The 20,602-nt window shown below is 45.0% G+C and overlaps 1 protein-coding gene across 3 annotated transcripts in view; it reads right to left on the bottom strand.

The window, feature by feature from the left end:
• LOC144486727 (neprilysin-like) overlaps positions 1-20,602 on the bottom strand; it is a 215,739-nt gene that overhangs the window by 176,966 nt on the left and 18,171 nt on the right. For all 3 annotated transcript variants that reach the window (XR_013496332.1, XM_078204768.1, XM_078204757.1), the window contains 2 exons: positions 19,674-19,709; positions 15,775-15,936 (listed from right to left, as the gene is read on the bottom strand). Coding sequence is in view for 2 of the 3 variants with exons in the window: in XM_078204768.1 (XP_078060894.1) it covers positions 15,775-15,936; positions 19,674-19,709 (198 nt within the window). In the remaining variant the exon portion in view is untranslated. The remainder of the gene's footprint in view (positions 1-15,774; positions 15,937-19,673; positions 19,710-20,602) is intronic.

Below are 20,602 nucleotides of genomic sequence, written 5' to 3' on the forward strand. Positions count from 1 at the left end.
TGCATTGTAGGATTCTATGATCTATGATCATGATCAAAAATACAGGGACATGACATTGATTTCTCTTACAAACCGGGTAGCAAAATGGTTACTTCAGATATGCTGGGCAAGTTACAACTCTGAAAGAGACGGTGGATGTTTTGCTAAATCTATAAGAAGACATTGAGGTGGGAGGTGTACTCAATGTTGATCTGATCAGTTTTGGTCAACAGAAATGCAACCAACTTCAGGAAGAAGCAATAAATAATTCAGCACTGAAAGCATGATGGCGAATTGTTGTAGAAGGTTGGATTGATATGACACAAGAAGTGCCAGACCCCCTCAAGTGTTGTTGGATGTCATCAGGACATATTGTCACAGTTACACTGGGGGAGGTGGGAACAAAGCGAACCAGATGTCTGGCAAGGGAGTTTGTTTACTGACCGGGGATTAACAACAATACTGAAACACTTATACTCTCTGGAATTTAGAAGAATGAGGGGGGATCAAATTGAAGTATACAAGATGATAAAAGGTATGGACAAAGTAGATGTGGAGTGGATGCTCCCGCTTGTGGGGCATTCTAGGACGAGAAGTCATAGTCTCAGGGTAAGGGATAGCAAATTTAAAACAGAGTTGAGGAGAAACTACTTCTTCCAAAGGGTTGTGAATCTGTGGAATTCGCTACCCCAAAGTGTAGTGGATGCTGGGACAGTGAGTAAATTGAAGGAGGAGTTAAATAGATTTTTAATTGATAATGGGTTGAAGGGTTATGGGGAAAAGGCAGGAAAATGGGGATGAGGAGCATATCAGCCATGATGGAATGGCGGAGCGGACTCAATGGGCCGAATGGCCTAATTCTGCTTCCATATCCTATGAACTTATGAAGCAGTAATGAGCATGTGCGACATATGCCAGAGTCACTAACTACGTCAAAACAGTGAACCTCTATACCCTCATGAGATTCCATCGTAACCTTAGCTTAAAATCACAATAGATCTATTTACTGTCTGTGGAGATCACTTACTACTTGCCACTAATTACTTTTCCAATTTTCCAATCATTTATGGATACCTCAAGTGCGTTTGTGGTGGACACAATCAATGCAATATTCAATTTGTTTGATATGCCTGAAGAGACCATATCACCCAATGGGCAACAATATAAGGACACAAATGCTAAATGGGGCATAAACCAGGTGACAACCTCGCCACACTATTCAGACCCAACAGTCTTGCCGAGCGAATGGTTCACAACTTTAAGGCACTAATCATGAAGTGTAGGGAAACAAAACAAGATTTCTCCTGTTACACTTAAACCCAATACCGTTAGATATGGGCCTACCGCCAGCAATAGAAGTAACATTCAGAAGGAGGTTAGGACAAACTTGCCAGGCTAGCACCTGTCCCATTTCTCAGAAATACTGGCAAAACTTCTTGCAAAGCAATGGGGGAATGACCAATATGCAGGCGCAGAACTGGCTATACCGCGCATAGGACAGGGGGTGCATGTCATACATCCTACCCAGGCAACCAGGCCACCCGCAGAAGTGTCCAAAATGTTCGGTGGGCCTAGATCCTGTGAGGTTATAACACTGAATGGAGTGGCATTAAAGAGAAATGGAAGCAGCTGAGGGAATTGTACAACCATATATTACCAGGTACGCCAATTACCAAAGTACATCAATTACTTAGTGTACCAGGTACACCAGCTACACTAAGGTAGGGACATGTTCGACACAACTTTGTGAGCTGAAGGGCCTGTATTGTGCTGTAGTTTTTCTATGTTTCTAATTGTATCGAAAACACTTCTGAGAATAAATTCGGGGAGTGACATTTTGGAGAGCTGCTTTGAAAACAACCAACATTCCAATAAGATGCCAATGCACCTACAAGTCAAGAGTAGCTACGTGATAAACCTAGACCTCAGGAAGATCACAGCATCACGATATCCAGGAGGATTAGTAAGCCACCTACATGTTGTACAGATAAACGCAAAATACTGCGGATGCTGGAATCTGAAACAAAAACAGAAAAATGCTGGAAAATTTCAGCAGCTCTGACAGCGTCTGTGGAGAGAGAGTAAAGCCAACACTTCAAGTCTGGGTGACCCTCCGTTTGTTCATGTTGTACATGTTATACTGCCTCTTGAACACTCTTAAGCTCTTAAATTCTAAAACAGGGGTCTATCTTTTGAGTAAATAGTTTTCACAACAACCCTCCTCTGTATGCATTTTCATTCTTAATGTGTGTCATGTTATCCTGGGGAAAAAAAGGGGGATGTTGTGATGTCAATTTAAGGAAATGTGCAAATGAGCCAGTAATCAGGTTTTTTACAAACAATTTCTACTGTGCAGAGGGTGGCCATTTGGCCCATCGAGTCTGCACCGACAACAATCCCATCCAGGCCCTATCCCCGTAACCCCACATATTTACCCTACTAATCCCTCTAACATATGCATCCCAGGACACTAAGGGGCAATTTAGCATGGCGAATCAACCTAACCTGCACATCTTTGGACTGTGGAAGAAAACCAGAGGAACCCGGAGGAAACCTACGCAGACACGAGGAGAATGTGCAAACTCCACACAGACAGTGACCCGAGCCGGGAATCGAACCCCGGTCCCTGGTGCTGTGAGGCAGCAGTGCTAACCACTGCGTCAATGTTGATCATGGGGTGTGGGCGTCGCTGGCCAGTGTTCATTGCCCATTCCTAATTACCTCGAAAAGATAGTGCTGAGCTATCTTCTTGAAACACTGCAGTCCATGTGGTTTAGGATTTTGACCCTCATGGCAGTGAAGGAACAGTAATATACTTCCAAGTCAGGATGGTGTGTGGCTTGGAGGGGAGCTTACAGATTGTGGTGCACCCAAATATCTGCTGCTCTTGTCATTCTAGGTGGTAGAGGTCGCAGGTTTGGAAGACGCTATTAAAGGAGCTTTGCTGAGTTGCTGGAGTGCATCTTGTAGGTGGTATCTGCTGCTTGCACTGTGCAGCACCATGGAGGGAGTGACTGTTTAGGACAGTAGATGGGGTGTCAATCAAATACGTTGCTTTGTCCTGGATGGTGTTGAGATTCTTGAGTGTTGTTGGAGCTACACTCATAAAGGCAAGTGGCGAATATCCCATCACATTCCTGACCCGTGCCTTGTCGATGGTGGACAGGCTTTCGGGCCTCAGGAGGGGAGTTACTCTCCACACCTCTGATCTGTTCTTGTAGCCACGCTATTTATACGCTTGGTCCAGTTCGGTTTCTGGCCAATGGTAAAGCCTAGGATGTTGATAGCTAAGATTCAGCAATGCCACTGATTTGCAAGAGGAGATGGTTAGATTCTCTCCTGTTCGAGATGGTCATTGCCCGGCACTTGTGTGGCATAAATATTACATGCTAGTTATCAACGCAAGCCCGAATGTTGTCCAGGTCTTGCTGCATATGGACACAGAATGCTTCAGTATCTGAGGAGTCCTGCAGAATCCTGCAGAACATTCTTCAATCATCAGCGAACATCCTCACTTCTGACCTTCTGATGGAGGGAAGATCATTGATGAAACAGCTGATTATTGGCCGAGGAAACTGCTCTGAGGAACTCCGACAGCGATGTCCTGGGATTCAGATAATTGAAAGCAGATTGTGACTGGCAGTGGGTAGTGGGTATAGGAGTTGCAGCTGAGCTATCTTCCTGAATAGTGATTACTGAATCCATAAAGCGGATAAATCTACCGAGCTATCCTGTAACGTATCTTTAAATAAATCCCATGGTGGAAGCGTCAATTACTAGGGGGCGTAGGTTTAAGATGCGAGGGCTTCAATTAATGGCAAAGGAGGAAGGTGTCCAGGAGTCTTCCCACCCCAGATTTAATCGGGGCAGACATGGGAAGGTGACGAAGCTGTCCAATTGAATTCAAACCCCCCAACCCCCTCCATCACCACCAAAGGTGCCTCAGGGATGATGTGGAGTTGCCGGCATTGGACTTGGGTGGGCACAGTAAGTAGTCTCACAACACCAGGTTAAAATCCAACAGGTTTATTTGGTAGCACGAGCTTTCGGAGCGTTGCCCCGTTGACTCACCTGATGAAGGGGCAACGCTTCGAAAGCTCATGCCACCAAATAAACCTGTTGGACTTTAACCCGGTGTTGTGAGACTACTTACTGTGCCTCAGGGACGGGTGTTAAATTCCACCTGTGGAATAACTAGAGAAGCTGGGATTGTTCCCCGTTGAGCAGAGAGTGTCCAAGGGAGGTTTAATAAATTATGAGGTGTTCTGACAGAATAGATAGGGAAAACTCTTCCATTAGCAAATAATCATGAACCAAAAGATAAGATTTAGAGTACCAGGTAAAGGAAGCAGGGGCGAGATAAGGGGAAAAAGTTCTTACACAGCAAATAGTTATTATCCAGAATGTACTACCTGAAAGTTTCAATTGTAACTTAGATCATAGAATCCCTGCAGTGCAGAAGTAAAATATTCAGCCCATTAGGCCTGCACTGACAGCAATCCCACCCAAGCCCTGTCCCTGTAACCCCATGTATTGACCTTACCAGTTCCCCTGACACTAAGGGGCAATTTAGCATGGCAAATCCACCTCACCCACACATCTTTGGACTGTGGGAGGAAACCAGAACACCCGGAGGAAACCCACGCAGACACAGCGAAAATCTGCAAACTCCACAAAGACAGTCACCCAAGGCTGGAATTGAACCCAGGTCCCTGGTACAGTGAGGCAGCAGTCCTAACCACTGTGTTACCGTGCCGCCCTTTGATCTCGGGGAGGCAGTGACATAGTGTTGTTGTCATCGGATAAATAATCTAGAGACCCAGGATGATGCTCTGGGGACCTGGGTTCAAATCCCACCACAGTGATAGTGGAACTTGAATTCAATAAAAATCTGGAATTAAAAGTCTAATGATGACCAAAAAACCATTGTCAATTGTAAAAATTCTGGTTCCTTTCGGGAAGGAAATCTGCTGTCCTTACTCAGTCTGACTTACAAATGATTCCAGACCCACAGCAATGTGGTTGACTCTTAAATGCCCTCAGGAATGGGCATTAAGTGCTGGCCCAGCCAATGACACCCCCAACCTATGAATCAATTAAAAAAAAACTAGAAAATAAAAAATTTGCAGGGTTATGGGGAAAAGAACAGGGGATTGGAATTAATTGGATTGCACTTTCAAAGAGCTGGCACAGACATGTTGGGCTGAATGTGTGATTGTATGCTTCTATATTTAACAGATGCAGATGGGGAAAGTGTCAGAACATGTGTCATATTTTCCCATACTAACTGCATTCCATCCGAGCAGTTAATTATTTTACAAAAAAAAATGTAAAATAATCTATCCCGATTGATTCAAGTGGCTTTGAGCCATTAGGATACAATTACCCACTGACAGGCTATTAGCAAGGGATTACCTTTCAAAAAACATTCCCTAGGCAGAGGTTTAAAAGAGGGAAGACGACCATCTGTCTTTAACATGTTGAGAGGCTATTAGTTTATCTGCCTTAAAGAAGAAAGAACTTATTCTGTCTCATGTCTTTCAAACCCTCAGGATGTCCCAAAGTGGTTTCCAGCCAATGAAGTACATTTGAAGTGTCATTATTGTTGTAATGTAGGAAACACTGCAGCCAATTTCCTCAGCAAACTGCAATGCAATAAATGAGCTTCTATCTGTTTTGAATGTTGCTTCAGGGATAAATATTGGCCAGCACTGCAGTGAGAACTGCCCTGTTCTGTTTGGAGTACTGCTGCCAGATCTTATATAACCATTCATGTGAGAGGGATGGAGGTGGGGCAGGATTTTCCAGCCACGCTTTCCCCAAAGCCGAAAAATCCAGTCAATGGAGGGGTCCGTGTCCCACCTGCTAAGATTCCGGGTGGCAGATGGGATGGGAAAATTCCGCCCGTGATCTCAGTTTGAAAGTCAGCACCTCTGACTGTGCAGCACTCCCTTAGCAGTGTGCTGCAATGCCAGCCTGGATTATATGCTCAAGTGTCTGTAGTGTCACTTGAAGCTGTCGCCTTCCAACTCAGAGTGCTAGCCATTGAGCCGTGGCTCATACGTAATGGTATGTGAGGTACTAGGGATAAAAACTGAGGCAACTCAGTGAGTGGAATAGCCCGCTCCTGCTTCTACATAAAGACCAAACTTCCTCTCCTTATTCTGCCGAGATCATGGGAAAAGAAGGTGAGATGGGAATGGAATGGATAGTCATTCTAGATTTTTTTTGTTCGTGGGATGTAGGCGTCGCTGGCTGGGCCAGCATTTATTGCCCATCCCTGAGGGCATTTAAGAGTCAACCACATTGCTGTGGATATGGAGTCATACGTAGGCCAGACCAGGTAAGAAAGGCAGATTTGCTTCCCTCAAGGGCAGCACGGTGGCACAGTGATTAGCACCGCTGCCTCACAGCGCCTGGGACCTGGGTTCAATTCCGGCCTCAGGTCACTGTCTGTATGGAATTTGCACGTTCTCCCCGTGTCTGCGTGGGTTTCCTCTGGGTGCTCCGGTTTCCTCCCACACTCCAAAGATGCGCGGGTTAGGTGGATTGGTCATGCTAAATGGCCCCTTAATGTCAGGGGGACTAGCAGGGGTTACTGGGTGGGATTGCTGTTGGTGCAGGCCCCATAGGCCGAATGGCTTCCTTATGTACTGTAGGGATTCTGTGAACATTAGTTTTTAATGACAATTGTCAATGGTTTCAAGTTTATCATTAGACTTTTAATTCCAAATACTTCTTGACTTCAAATTCCACCATCTGCTATGATGGGATTTGACCTCGGATCTTCAGAACATTACCCTGGGTCTCTGGATTAATCAGCCAGTGACAATACCACTTTGCCACCTCCACTGTTGATCAGGAGCCAAAACATTCCTGTGAAAGATTAAGCGCAGTAAGAAGTTTAACAACACCAGGTTAAAGTCCAACAGGTTTATTTGGTAGCAAAAGCCACACAAGCTTTCGGAGCTCTAAGCCCCTTTCTTCAGGTGAGTGGGAATTCTGTTCACAAACAGAGCATATAAAGACACAGACTCAATTTACATGAATAATGGTTGGAATGCGAATACTTACAACTAATCAAGTCTTTAAGAAACAAAACAATGTGAGTGGAGAGAGCATCAAGACTGGCTCCGAAAGAGCTCCGAAAGCTTGTGTGGCTTTTGCTACCAAATAAACCTGTTGGACTTTAACTTGGTGTTGTTAAACTTCTTACTGTGTTTACCCCAGTCCAACGCCGGCATCTCCACATCAAGATTAAGCGGTCAGGGCAGAGTCCATGTTAGGGCAGTAAATGAGTTTGGTGGACTTATTGTGTCACACGATCATTCTTCTTACATACCTCATGCTCTTATCACCATACAATTAGGCAGGACTGTACAAGGTGTGACTGTAATTGATTGATCTTTGAACCCTAGGTCTTTATCCTTCAGTTCATCAAGCAGATATTCTCTTTGTATGCACTTATCAAAGCAATTTGACTAAAGATAATGGGACACATTTAACTTCATTAGTCACGAGTAAGCAATGTTCTGAAGCAGCTTGGAATTAGATCTGTTTTTACAAGTCTCATTTATTTTATCTGTGTTTTTCTCTGTTGGCTCCATCTTTATGAACGTTCATGCAGCTAAGATTGCAATCTCATTCCTTCGGTTTATTGACCCAAGGGTAGTGTTTTATCCTGTGTTTTCAAAGTCACTGGGTGGAAAATTGTTCCAACAAAAGGAACTATCAATCGGATCACCCATGCATAATGACCATTAATTCTCCCATTGTGACCAAATATAAACAAGAGCTGCCATTCGGTCCAACTGGCAATGCCAGCCTCCTCCCGGCTTACTTCATCTAATCCTATCAACATACTCTTCTATAATCTCTTTCCCCTCATGCATTCATCTGATTTCCCCTCAAATGCATCTACGCTATTTGCCTCAACAATTTAATGTGTTAGCATTTTCCATTTTGTAACCATTCCCTGAGCAAAGATGACTTTTTCCTAAATTCCTTCCTGGATTTATTAGTGAGTATCCAACAAGTTTTGAACTCCCCCCCCACTCCCCCCAACCGCACAAGTAAAAACATTTTCTCCACATCTCCCCAATCAACCCCTTTGTAATTTTAAGATTCCTCTCAGGTCAACCTTCAGATTTCTCAGTTCTAAGAAAATAGCCTGTTCAGTTTTTCCTGATGGTTATATCCTCTCAGTTCTTAGGTTGATTGGCCATGCTAAAATTGCCCCTTAGTGTCCTGAGATGCGTAGGTTAGAGGGATTAGCGGGTAATATGTGTAGGGATATGGGAGTAGGGCCTGGGTGGGATTGTGGTCGGTGCAGACTTGATGGGCCGAATGGCCTGTTTCTGCACTGTAGGGTTTCTATGATATCCTTGTAAATCTGTTTTTTTTTCTCACATTTGCCAGGACTTTTATTTCCATTTTATAATATGGAAAGAAGAACTGCACACAGACAACTTAGAAAGTGGGAAAATCGGATCGCTACCAGCCTAAGCTTGCAAGAGCAACAAATGCATGGGGATCTCACCTGCTCCTAATTCCCTTCCAAGTGACATCCAGAAATGCTGTCATTCTGGCACTGAAATGCCAGCCTGGATTATGTCCCCAATCTCGATTGAATCAGAATTGTAGAATGATAGAATCCCTACAGTACAGAAGGAGGCCATTTGGTCCATCGAGCCTGCACAGACAACAATCCACCCAGGCCCTATCCTCGACATCCCACGTATTTACCCTGATAGTCCCGCTGACACTAAGGGGCAATTTAGCATGGCCAATCAACCTAACCCGCACATCTTTGGACTTTGGGAGGAAACTTGAGCACTTGGAGGAAACCGGAGCACCCGGAGGAAACCCACGCAAACATGGGGAGAACATGCAGACTCCACACAGTCACCCAAAGTCGGAATTGAAACCGGGTCCCTGGTGCTGTGAGGCAGCAGTGCTAACCATTGTGCCACCGTGATTGGTTCTAGAATCCTCAGCCTTTGGATTCAGATTGCCACTGAGCCATGGCTGAAGCCTAATAGGATGGGTGGCACGGTGGCACAGTGGTTAGCATTGCTGCCTCACAGCGCCAGTGACCCAGATTCGATTCCTGGCTTGGATGACTGTCTGTGTGGAGTTCTCTCTGTGTCTTGGTGGGTTTCCTCCAGTTGCTCCGATTTCGTCCCAGACTCCAAAGATGTGCGGGTTAGTGGATTAACAGGGAAAATACGAGGGGTTATGGGGATAGGGCCTTGATGGACTCAATAGCCCGAATAGTCTCCTTCTGCACTGTAGGGATTCTATGATTCTAAAATATTATGGGATAAATATGGAGCATGCTCGGTGCATGGAATTACCTGCTCCTCTTTCTACATATGGACTGTACTGATGGTCACTAAAGCAGACAAAGGGAGAACTTCACCATACAGATGACAGTGGGATAGGAAGGCAGCCAGCAAGAACTCTCAAGGTTAATTAGGTATAGACAATAATCATTAGCCTTGCCAGTAATGCCCACATCTGTTCAATGAGTAAACAAGTTTAAACAATGAGGAATGGAAAACTGCAACACTGCCACAATAACCCAATAATATAACATAAACAGCCATTTCCAATGATTTATTGAGCCCAACTATTTACTTCTGAAGACTCATATTAGAATTGAAACATTAATCTGTTTCTGTCACCACAGATGGTACCAAATCTGCTGAACATTCCCAGCAGTTTCAACTTTTATACCAAAGATTTGCTTGTTTATTTCTACATTACAGGTGATTATGTTTCAAAGTGGAGGACTTGTGACATCATGGCGAGGGCCATTCATGCACCATAGAAAGCATTCTTTCTGGTTGTATCACAGCTTGGCATGGCTCCTGTTCTGCCTCAGATCGCAAGAAACTACATAGGGTCGTGAATGAAGCCTACTCCATCACTCAAACCAGCCTCCCATCCATTGACTCTGTCTACACTTCCCGCTGCCTCGGAAAAGCAGCCAGCACAATCAAGGACCCCATGCACCCCGGACATTCTCTCTTCCACCTTCTTCCGTCGGGAAAAAGATACAAAAGTCTGAGGTCACGTACCAACCGACTCAAAAACAGCTTCTTCCCTGCGGCCATCAGACTTTTGAATGGACCTACCTCGCATTAAGTTGATCTTTCTCTACACCCTAGCTATGACTGTAACAGTACATTCTGCACCCTCTCCTTTCCTTCTCTATTAATGGTATGCTTCGTCTATATAGTGCGCAATAAATATTACTTTTCACTGTATACTAATACATGTGGCAATAATAAATCAAATCAAATCAGAAGCTCTATGCTTGAGTCTCACAGTAAGAAGTCTCACAACACCAGGTTAAAGTCCCACTGGTTTATTTGGTAGCAAAAGCCACTAGCAAAAGCCATTGCTGCCAAATAAACCTGTTGGACTATAACCAACAGTTTCAGTGGGGGAACATGTGGAGAACAGTGACCACAATTCTGTAAACTTTCGGATAGTCATGATGTGGAGATGCCGGCATTGGACAGGGGTAAACACAGTAAGAGTAAAGATAAGCGTTCTCCAAGGCGGCCTTCATGACACACGACAGCGCAGGGTCGCTGAACAGAAACTGATGGCCAAGTTCCGCACACATGAGGACGGCCTAAACCGGGATCTTGGGTTCATGTCACACTATCGGTAACCCCCACAGCTTGCCTCCTGGACTTGCAGAATCTCACTGGCTGTCCTGTCTGGAGACAATACACATTTCTTTAACCTGTGCCTAATGCTCCCTCCACTTACATTGTCTGTATCTTTAAGACTTGATTAGCTGTTCACATCCTAATCAGTATTCTGTAACTTGAGTTTGTGTCTCTGTGTGCCTTGTTTGTGAGCAGATCTCCCACTCCACCTGACGAAGGGGCAGTGCTCCGAAAGCTAATGGCATTTGCTACCAAATAAATCTGTTGGACTTTAACCTGGTGTTGTTAAAACTCTTACTGAACTTTCGGACAGTCATGGAAAAGGATGAGTGTTGTCCCCCAATTCAGCACCTTCAGGGTAAGGTGCTGAATTGGGGGAAGGCTAACTACAGCTGGATTAGGCAGGATTTGCTGGCTGTTGATTGGGAGAGGCTGTTCGAGGGTAAATCCACATCTGGCATGTGGGAGTCTTTTAAGGAGCAGTTGATAGGACTGCAGGACAGGCATGTGCCTGTAAAAAGGAAGCACAGGAAAAGTAGGATTCGAGAGCCATGGATAAGCAGAGAAATTTTGGGTCTAATCAAAAAAGAAAAAGAGGCATACATATGGTCCAGGCAGCTAAAAACAGATGAAGCACTGGAGGAATACAGAGAACGTAGAAAAGAACTCAAACAGGGAGTTAGAAGGGCAAAAAGGGGTCACAAAATGTCCTTGGCAGACAGGATTAAGGAGAATCCCAAGGCATTTTATACATACATTAGAACAAGAGGGTTGTCAGAGAAAGAGTCGGACCTCTCAAGAACAAAGGAGGGGAATTATGCTTAGAACCAAGGAAGTAGGTGAGATCCTAAACGAATACTTTGCATCAGTATTCACAAAGGAGAGGGACACATTGATTGGTAGTGTCTCAGAGGGATGTGTAGACCCGTTAAAACAAATCACAATTATAAGGGAGGAAGTGTTAGGTGTTTTAGGAAGCATTAAGGTAGGCAAATCCCCAGGGCCAGATGGCATCTGTCCTAGATTACTGAGAGAGACAAGAGATGAAATTGCTGGGCCTCTAACAGAAATCTTTGTTTCTTCATTGGACATAGGTGAGGTCCCAGAGGATTGGAGGGTAGCAAATGTGGTCCCGTTATTTAAGAAGGGTAGCAAGGATAACCTGGGTAATTATAGGCCAGTGAGCTTGACGTCCGTGGTAGGGAAATTGTTGGAGAAGATTCTTAGAGATAGGATCTATACACATTTAGAACTGAATAATCTCATTAGCGATAGACAACATGGTTTTTACGAGGGAGGTCATGCCTCACAAATTTGGTTGAGTTTTTTGAGGAGGTGACAAAAATGATTGACGAGGGAAGGGCTGTGGATGTCGTCTACATGGATTTTAGTAAAGTATTTGACAAGGTCCCTCATGGCAGGCTGGTGCAAAAGGTTAAATCTCACGGGATCAAAGGTGAACGAGCTCGATGGGCACAGAACTAGCTTGGCTATAGAAGACAGAGGGTAGCAGCGGAGTGGTCTTTTTCTGATTGGAGGTCTGTGACTAGTGGTGTTCTGCAGGGCTCTGTACTGGGACCTCTGCTGTTTGTGATATATATAAATGATTTCGAAGAAGATGTAGCTGGTCTGATTAGTAAGTTTGCGGACGACACAAAGATTGCTGGAGTTGCGGATAGTGATGAACATTGTCAGAGAATACAGCAGGATATAGATAGGCTGGAAAATTGGGCGGAGAAATGGCAGATGGAATTTAATCCAGATAAATGCGAAGTGATGCATTTTGGTAGATCTAATGCAGGGGGGAGCTATACAATAAATGGCAGAACCATCAAGAGTATAGACACACAGAGGGATCTGGGTGTGCAAGTCCACAGATCCTTAAAGGTGGCAGCACAGGTGGAAAAGGTGGTGAAGAAGGCATATGGCATGCTTGCCTTTATTGGACGGGGCATAGAGTATAAAAGTTGGCATATGATGTTGCAGTTATATAGAACGTTGGTTAGGCCACATCTGGAATACTGCGTCCAGTTCTGGTTTCCACACTACCAGAAGGACGTGGAGGCTTTGGAGAGAGTGCAGAAAAGGTTTACCAGGATGTTGCCTGGTATGGAGGTGAGATTGAGGTGAGATTGAGTAAACTAGAGTTCTTCTCCCTGGAAAGACGGAGGTTGAGGGGCGACCTAATAGAAGTTTATAAAATTATGAAGGGCATGGGTAGGGTGAACAGTTGGAAGCTTTTTCCCAGGTCAGAAATGATAAACACAAGGGGTCACAAGTTCAAGGTAAGGGGGGCAAGGTTCAATACAGATATGCGGGGGACGTATTTTACACAGAGGGTGGTGGGGGCCTGGAATGCACTACCAAGCAAGGTGGTTGGGGCAGACACGCTAGGATCATTTATGGCTTATCTAGATAGCCACATGAACAGACTGGGAATAGAGGGATACAAACGGATGGTCTAGTTAGGAACACATGATCGGTGCAGGCTTGGAGGGCCGAAGGACCTGTTCCTGTGCTGTATTGTTCTTTGTTCTTTGTACTGTATTTACCCCAGTCCAACGCCAGCATCTCCACATCTCAAGTCTCACACCAGGACTTGATCACCAAGGAAGGTGAATTCATAACATAGTGAAACAGCTATCAACTTGCCAATCCTTTCAGTACACACCAATGACAGGTGGTGAAAGTGAGAGATTCCTGGTCAGCCATGTGATGGAAAGAAAGTTGAAGTCTCTACCATCACTTTCTATTGCTCCATGCTGCAACATGCATGGCATTATCATCACTGAGTCTCCCAGCATCACGGGGTTACCACTGACCAGAAACTAAACTGGACTAGCCATATAAATACTGTGGCTACCAGAGCAGGTCAAAGGCTCGGAATCCTGCGGTAAGTAACTCACCTCCTGACTCCCCAAAGCCTGTCCACCATCAACAAGGCACAAGTCAGGAATGTAATGGAATACCCTCCACTTGCCTGAGAACAGCTTCAACAACTCTCAAGAATCTTGACACCATCCACGACAAAGCAGCCTGCTTGATTGCTATCCCTTCCATAAACGATAAAATCCTCCACCAACAATGGAACAGTGGCAGCTGAGTGTACCATCTACAAGATGTACTGTGAGAACTCACCAAGGTTCCTTAGGCAGCACCTTCCAAACCCAGGGTCCCTGCCATCCAGAAGGCAAATACCTGGGAACACCACCACTTGGAGGTTCCCCTCCAAGTCACTCATCATCCTGACTTGAAAATATATCACCATTCCTTCACTGGTTCAAAATTCTGGTATTTCCTCCCTAACAGCACTGGGGGTGTACCTACACCTGAAGGACTGCCGTGGTTCAAGAAGGCAGCTCACCACCACCTTCTCAAGGGTAACAAGGGATGGGCAATAAATCCTGGCCCAGCCAGTGACGTCCACATCCCAGAAATGATTTGTAAAAAATTATAATTGCCCTATAATTCCTGTATTTCTCTGTAATCTCCAAACAAATTTGTTCCCCTATATCTTTCCCACTAATTGGTGGCTTATTTCAAAGAAAAAATTAAGACATTTTCAGTCTCATTAATAAATACATGCGTGGTGCTGGGTGGAGGTAGGGGAAAGTGCTGTGGATTTGGCAATGCCTTTTCCAGCTATAATCCAGTCTAGACTGATGGGATAAAAATCTCCTTCATCCATCAGTAAGGTGTGGTGAGGACCCAGTGTGAAAAGAGGTTAGCCAGACTCAATCCCGTTCCCACAGCAACGAGGCGACAGAAGACTAAGGAAGTTTGGCATGTCAGCTACGACTCTCACCACCTTTTACAGTTGCACCATAGAAAGTATTCTTTCTGCTCGTATCACAGCTCGGAATGGCTCCTGCTCTGCCCAAGACCGCAAGAAACTACAATAGGTCGTGCATGAAGCCCAATCCATCATACAAACCAGCCTCCCATCCATTGTCTACATTTCCCGCTGTCTTGGCAAAGCAGCCAGCATAATTAAGGACCTCACCCACCTCGGACATTCTCTCTTCCACCTTCTTCCATCGAGAAAAAGATACAAAAGTCGGAGGTCACGTACCAACCGACTCAAGAACAGCTTCTTCCCTGCTGCCAGCAGACTTTGATTGTCTTTTGCTGTGAAAATATTTTGGTGTGATGACAATAATCTCTCCCTCAATGTCAGTAAAACGAAGGAGATAGTCATCAACTTCAGGAAACATAGTGGAGACATGCCTCCGTCTACATCAAAGATGATGAAATGAAAATGATTGAGAGGTTCAAGTTTTGAGGGTCGCACCTCTACCATCTCACACGCCATGGAATCGGCACGGACGAGGGTTTGACAATGGAAATCTCCTCAGGCAGGAATTTCCAGTCTTCACCGAGCGAAGGCGTAAAATCCCACCCTAGGTGTCCAGATCACCAAAAATCTGTCCTGGCCCCTCCACGCCGATGCTACAGTTAAGAAAGGCCACTAACGCGTCTACTTTCTCAGAAGTCTAAGGAAATCCAACATGGCCACTATGACTCACCAACTTTTACAGATGCACCATAGAAAACATCCTTTCCCGATGCATCATAGCTCGGTATGGCTCCTGCTCTGACCACGACTGCAAGAACCGACAAAGAGTTGTGAATGTAGCCCAATCCATCACGCAAACCAGCCTCCTATCCACTGACTTCTATCTACGCTTCCCACTGCGTCGGAAAAACAGCTGGCATAATCAAGGACCCCACGCAACCCGGACATAATGTCTTCAACCTTCTTCCGTCGAGAAAAAGATACAAAAGTCTGAGATCACATACCAACCGAATCAAGAACAGCTTCTTCTCTGCTGCCATCAGACTTTCAAATGGTCCTATCACACATTAAGCTGATCTTTCTCTTCACCCTATCGGTAACTGCAACACTACATTCTGCACCCTCTGCTTTTCTTCTCCACTATGTACTCTATGAATGGTATCCTTTGTCTGTAGAGCTGGCAAGAAACAGTACTTTTCACTGTACGCTAATACATGTGACAATAATAAATCAAATCAATTCAATTCAAATATGGTTTCCAAAAATTGCTTAAGACTGTCCAATCTGATTAGATCTTTAAAAACATGGACTGACCTTTCAAGATAACTTCCAATTCATCCCTCAGAATGTCAAAGGTGCTGTATCGGGAGCTGGTCTCGGGAATCACGTGCTTCTTCAGCCATCCTCCACAGGCATACTGATAAAAGTTGTTGCAAGGCTCAGCTGTTTGGTCCATATTCCCAATGATACGGGCAGCTGAGAAGGGAAGTAAAGAAAGGTTTCAAAGAAAGATGACTTTTCCATGAAGACTGGGCAGTGTGTAACACACACTAGACTCAGGGTTCCTTTGCCTGCTCGGTGCAGCTACATAATAAATCATTTATTTCTCTTTTTTTTTGGCTGTGATGTTAAACGCCCTTCTCTCTCACGGGGCACTATTTTGAAGAAGAGCAAGGGAGTTATATTCAGGGCCTTGGTCAATATTCATCCCTCAGTCAACATCTCATAAAGCAGATTATCTGGTTATTATCTCATAGATTAGAAGCTTACAGAAGCCCACATGCAGAAGAGGCCATTCGGTCCATCAGGTCTGCACTGACTCCGACAGAATATCTTACCCATGTCCTCTCCCCTGCCCTATCCCTGTACCATCCATCTAACCCTCACATCTTAGGACATAAAGGGGCAGTTTAGCATGGCCAATCCACCTAACCCGCGCATCTTTGGACTTTGGGAGGAAACCGGAGGTCCCGGACGAAACCCACGCAGACACGGGGAGAATGTGCAAACTCCACACAGACAGTCACCCAAGGTCAGAATTGAACCCGGGTCCCGGGGGCTATCAGCCAGCAGTGCTAACCACCTTGCCACCGCGTCGCCCCAATTGCTGGAATCTTGCTGTGTACAAAGTGGTTGCTGCGTTTCCTACATCACAACAGTGACTACACTTCAAAAAGTACAGTATTGGCTGTATAGCACTTTTGGGGCAACCAGTGGTTATGAAAGGCATCACCAGAAGGACATGAAGGCTTTGGAGGGAGTACAGAAATGGTTTACCAGGATGTTGCCTGGTATGGAGGGTATTAGTTATGAGGAGTGATTGAATAAACTGGGATTGATCTCCCTGGAAAGACAGAGGCTGACGGGAGACCTGATAGAAGTTTATAAAATTATGAGGGGTATAGATAGGGTGAACAGTTGGAAGCTTTTTCCCAGGGCAGAAACGACAATTACAAGGGACTACAAGTTCAAGGTAAGGGGGGGAAAGGTTCAGTGGAGATGTGCGGAGGAAGTTTTTTACACAGAGGATGGTGGGGGCTTGGAATGCACTGCCAAGTGAAGTGGTTGAGGCAGACACATTAGCGACATCTTGATAGAAACATGAACAGACAGGGAATAGAGGAATACAGTTGGTTGGTCTAGATAGGACAACATGATCGGCACAGGCTTGGAGGGCCCTGTGCTGTACTGTTCTTTGTTCTTTGTTCTATTCTATAAATGTAAATCTTTTTGTTTTAGAATATGCGCTTGATTTTCCTAAAGTACATAATACCTTTCGGAAAGAGGGAACAGAGGAAGGCATTCAACCATCTTGAGTCTGTTCCACTATTCAATTCGACTTGCTGATCCATATCTTAACTCCATTTAAAATAGTTGGTCCCAATACCCTTCATACTCTTGCCTGAACAAAAATCTATCAGCCTTAGATTTGAAATATTTAACTGACCCTCAGCCTCAACACCTCAATGCTACAACAAGCAGGAGGGAGAATTTTACTGGCTCCATGGCAATGGGACTGAAGGCGTGTGGGCCGGTAAAGTGCAATGTATCCGTGATGCGCCAAATCACCAAAGTTGCTCCACCAACATTCATAGTTCCCAGGTGTGGGAGGACTGACGGATCAACATTAAACTGAACAACTGGGGGAGATAATTCAAGCTATGAATCAGTCAACTGACGGTGGCTTTTCTCGCAAGTTGGATTTTTTGCTTGGCTAACTCAGGCTTGTCCAACCCGTGACCCATTGACCAGATGCAGACCCCGCAGCCCCTTTATCGTAGCCCCCGGAGATTTTGTACAAAATAATGGGGTGAGCCGAGCAGCAGCAAATGTGACAAAGGGATATCTGTTCTGGAGGTGCAGCGAACACCAGCAGAGGCTGTGTGTGGAGGAGGGAAAAGAGTGCATTTCAGGTTGGGGGATAAAGCCAGGGACAGGGGGGAAGAAAGAGAAAGATGCTGGGGGCTTCCGGAGCGTGGTGACTTCTTGCAAGCTGTGCCCAGCATACCTTCTAATTCAATCTTTTACTCTTGTTCTATGCTTCTAAAACTTTATTCTAACTCTTTTAAACTATAGTTAAGAAAGCCCACCAACACCTCTACTTTCTCAGAAGACTAAGGAAATTTGACATGTCAGCTATGACTCTCAGCAACTTTTGCAGATGCAGCAGAGAGAGCATTCTTTCTGGTTGTATCGTAGCTTGGTATGGCTCCTGCTCTGCCCAAAACCGCAAGAAACTACAAAAGGTCATTAATGTAGCCCAGTCCATCACACAAACCAGCCTCCCATCCATTAACTCTGTCTACAATTCCCACTGCCTTGGAAAAGCAGCCAGCATAATTAAGGACCTCACACCCCCGCGATATACTCTCTTCCACCTTCTTCCATTGGGAAAAAGCTTCAAAGGTCTGAGATCATGTACCAACTGACTCAAGAACAGCTTCTTCCCTGCTGTCACCAGACTTTTGAACAGACCTAACTCGTATAAAGTTGATCTTTATCTACAGCCTAGCTATGACTGTAACACTATATTCTGCACCCTCTCCCTTCCATCTCTATATACAGTCTGCTTTGTCTGTATAGCGTGCAAGAAACAATACTTTTCACTGCATACCAATACATATGACAATGGGTGGCATGGTAGCACAGTGGTTAGCACTGCTGCTTCACAACTCCAGGGGCGCGGGTTCGATTCCCGGCTTGGGCCACTGTGTGGAGTTTGCGCATTCTCCTCCTGTCTGCGTGGATTTCCTCCGGGTGCTCCGGTTTCCTCCCACAGTCCAAAGATGTGCGGGTTAGGTTGATTGGCCATGCTAAAATTGCCCTTAGTGTCCTGAGATGCAAAGGTTAGAGGGATTAGTGGGTAAATATGTAGGGATATGGGGGTAGGGCCTGGGTGGGATTGTGGTCAGTGCAGACTCGATGGGCCGAATGGCCTCTTTCTGTACTGTAGGGATTCAATGATAAATCAAATCAAAAGTTGAATCAAACTCTCTACACTCTAGCTATGACTGTAACACTACATTCTGCAATCTCTCCTTTTCTTCTCTATGAACAGTATGCTTTGTCTGTATAACGCGCAAGAAACAATACTTTTCACTGTATTCTAAAGTTAAAGTTAATTTATTTATTAGTCACAAGTAAGGCTTACATTAACACTGAAATGAAGTTACTGTGAAATTCCCTAGTCACCACACTCCGGCACCTGTTCGGGTCAATGAACCTAACCAGTATGGCTTTCAGACTGTGGGAGGAAACCGGAGAGAACCCACGCAGACATGGGGAGAACGTGCAAACTCCACAAACACGGTGATCCAAGCCAGGAATCGAACCCGGGTCTCTGGCACTGTGAGGCAGCAGTGCTAACCACTGCGCCACTGTGCATACATGTGACACTAATAAATCAACTGGAATCAATGAGAAGATACGGGCCTGGGAGTTTGGGGCAGGTGGTGGGGGAGGGAGGCTGCTAGGCTCCTAGGTAGGGGGATTGGGGGGGTGGGGTAATGCCTAGACATGTCCCTTTTGCCTGCAGAGAACAGCCCCTGCATATGAATATATATATAGCTTCCAGCAAGCAATGACACTGTGCCTTTGGCTCGTTTTCTCCCAACTAACTTGGGGATTTGACATTGTGCTTGATAAAATGATCGGAAATGGGTTGACAGGCATTCTTAAAAATACTTTACACTTTATTTTCAAAGTGTTCTTACCTGCTTCTACACATGATGGTGTTGTGCATGTTTCCTCTGGGGAGAAAGAGAAGGAAAATACTGATGAACAATCACATAATTCAACAGCATTATAATTAATTAGACTGCACAATCTTTATTACCTACTCTCCAATTATCCACGATCATTTCAGTGAGATGCCACCCTCAGTAGACGACCTGTAAGACCAAATTCAACCTCACAGACCTGGATTACTCCAATTTATAAGGAGTAAATTCAACTCATGTCATTAGTTTTATTCTTGTCTCCAATGCTGTGTCTATGTGGTGTCGGTACACCTATGGAGCTGTTAGGGTGTGAGTTACTATGTAGTAAAATATATAAAGCTTCCTCATTCTCGCTCTTCTAAATATTACACTGGACCTACTAATTTTAGAAATACTTTCACTGGAGTTCAGACGAATGAGGGAGGTATCTCATTTGGACTTATAAAATTCTAACAGGACTGGACAGGGTGGAAGGATGCTCTCGATGGTAGGGGAGTCCAGAACCAGGGTCAGAGTCTGAGGATTCGGGGTAGACCATTTAGGATGGAGATGAGGAGACATTTCTTCATCCAAAGAGTGGTGAGCCTGTGGAATTCATTACCACAGGAAGCAGTTGATGCCAAAGCACTAAATGTATTCAAGAGGCGGCTGGATATAGCACTAGGGGCGAACGGGATCAAAGGTTATGAGGAGAAAGCAGGAGTAGGCTATTGAGTTAGAAGATCAGCCTTGATTGTGATGAATGGCGAAGCAGCTCGAATGGCCTCCCCCTGCTCTTATCTTCTATGTTCCTGTATTTCTACATTATTATCTGGCATTCAATGTTGTCACATGGCCAGGGCTAGGTTGTCAAGTTGAGTTTGATGTATTCCAGGAGGTTTCATTACATGAGGCCCCGCTTCACCTTGCTCCCATTACTGACT

Source organism: Mustelus asterias, chromosome 3, assembly GCF_964213995.1.
Source record: "Mustelus asterias chromosome 3, sMusAst1.hap1.1, whole genome shotgun sequence".
In the NCBI taxonomy this organism is placed as follows: Eukaryota; Metazoa; Chordata; class Chondrichthyes; order Carcharhiniformes; family Triakidae; genus Mustelus; species Mustelus asterias.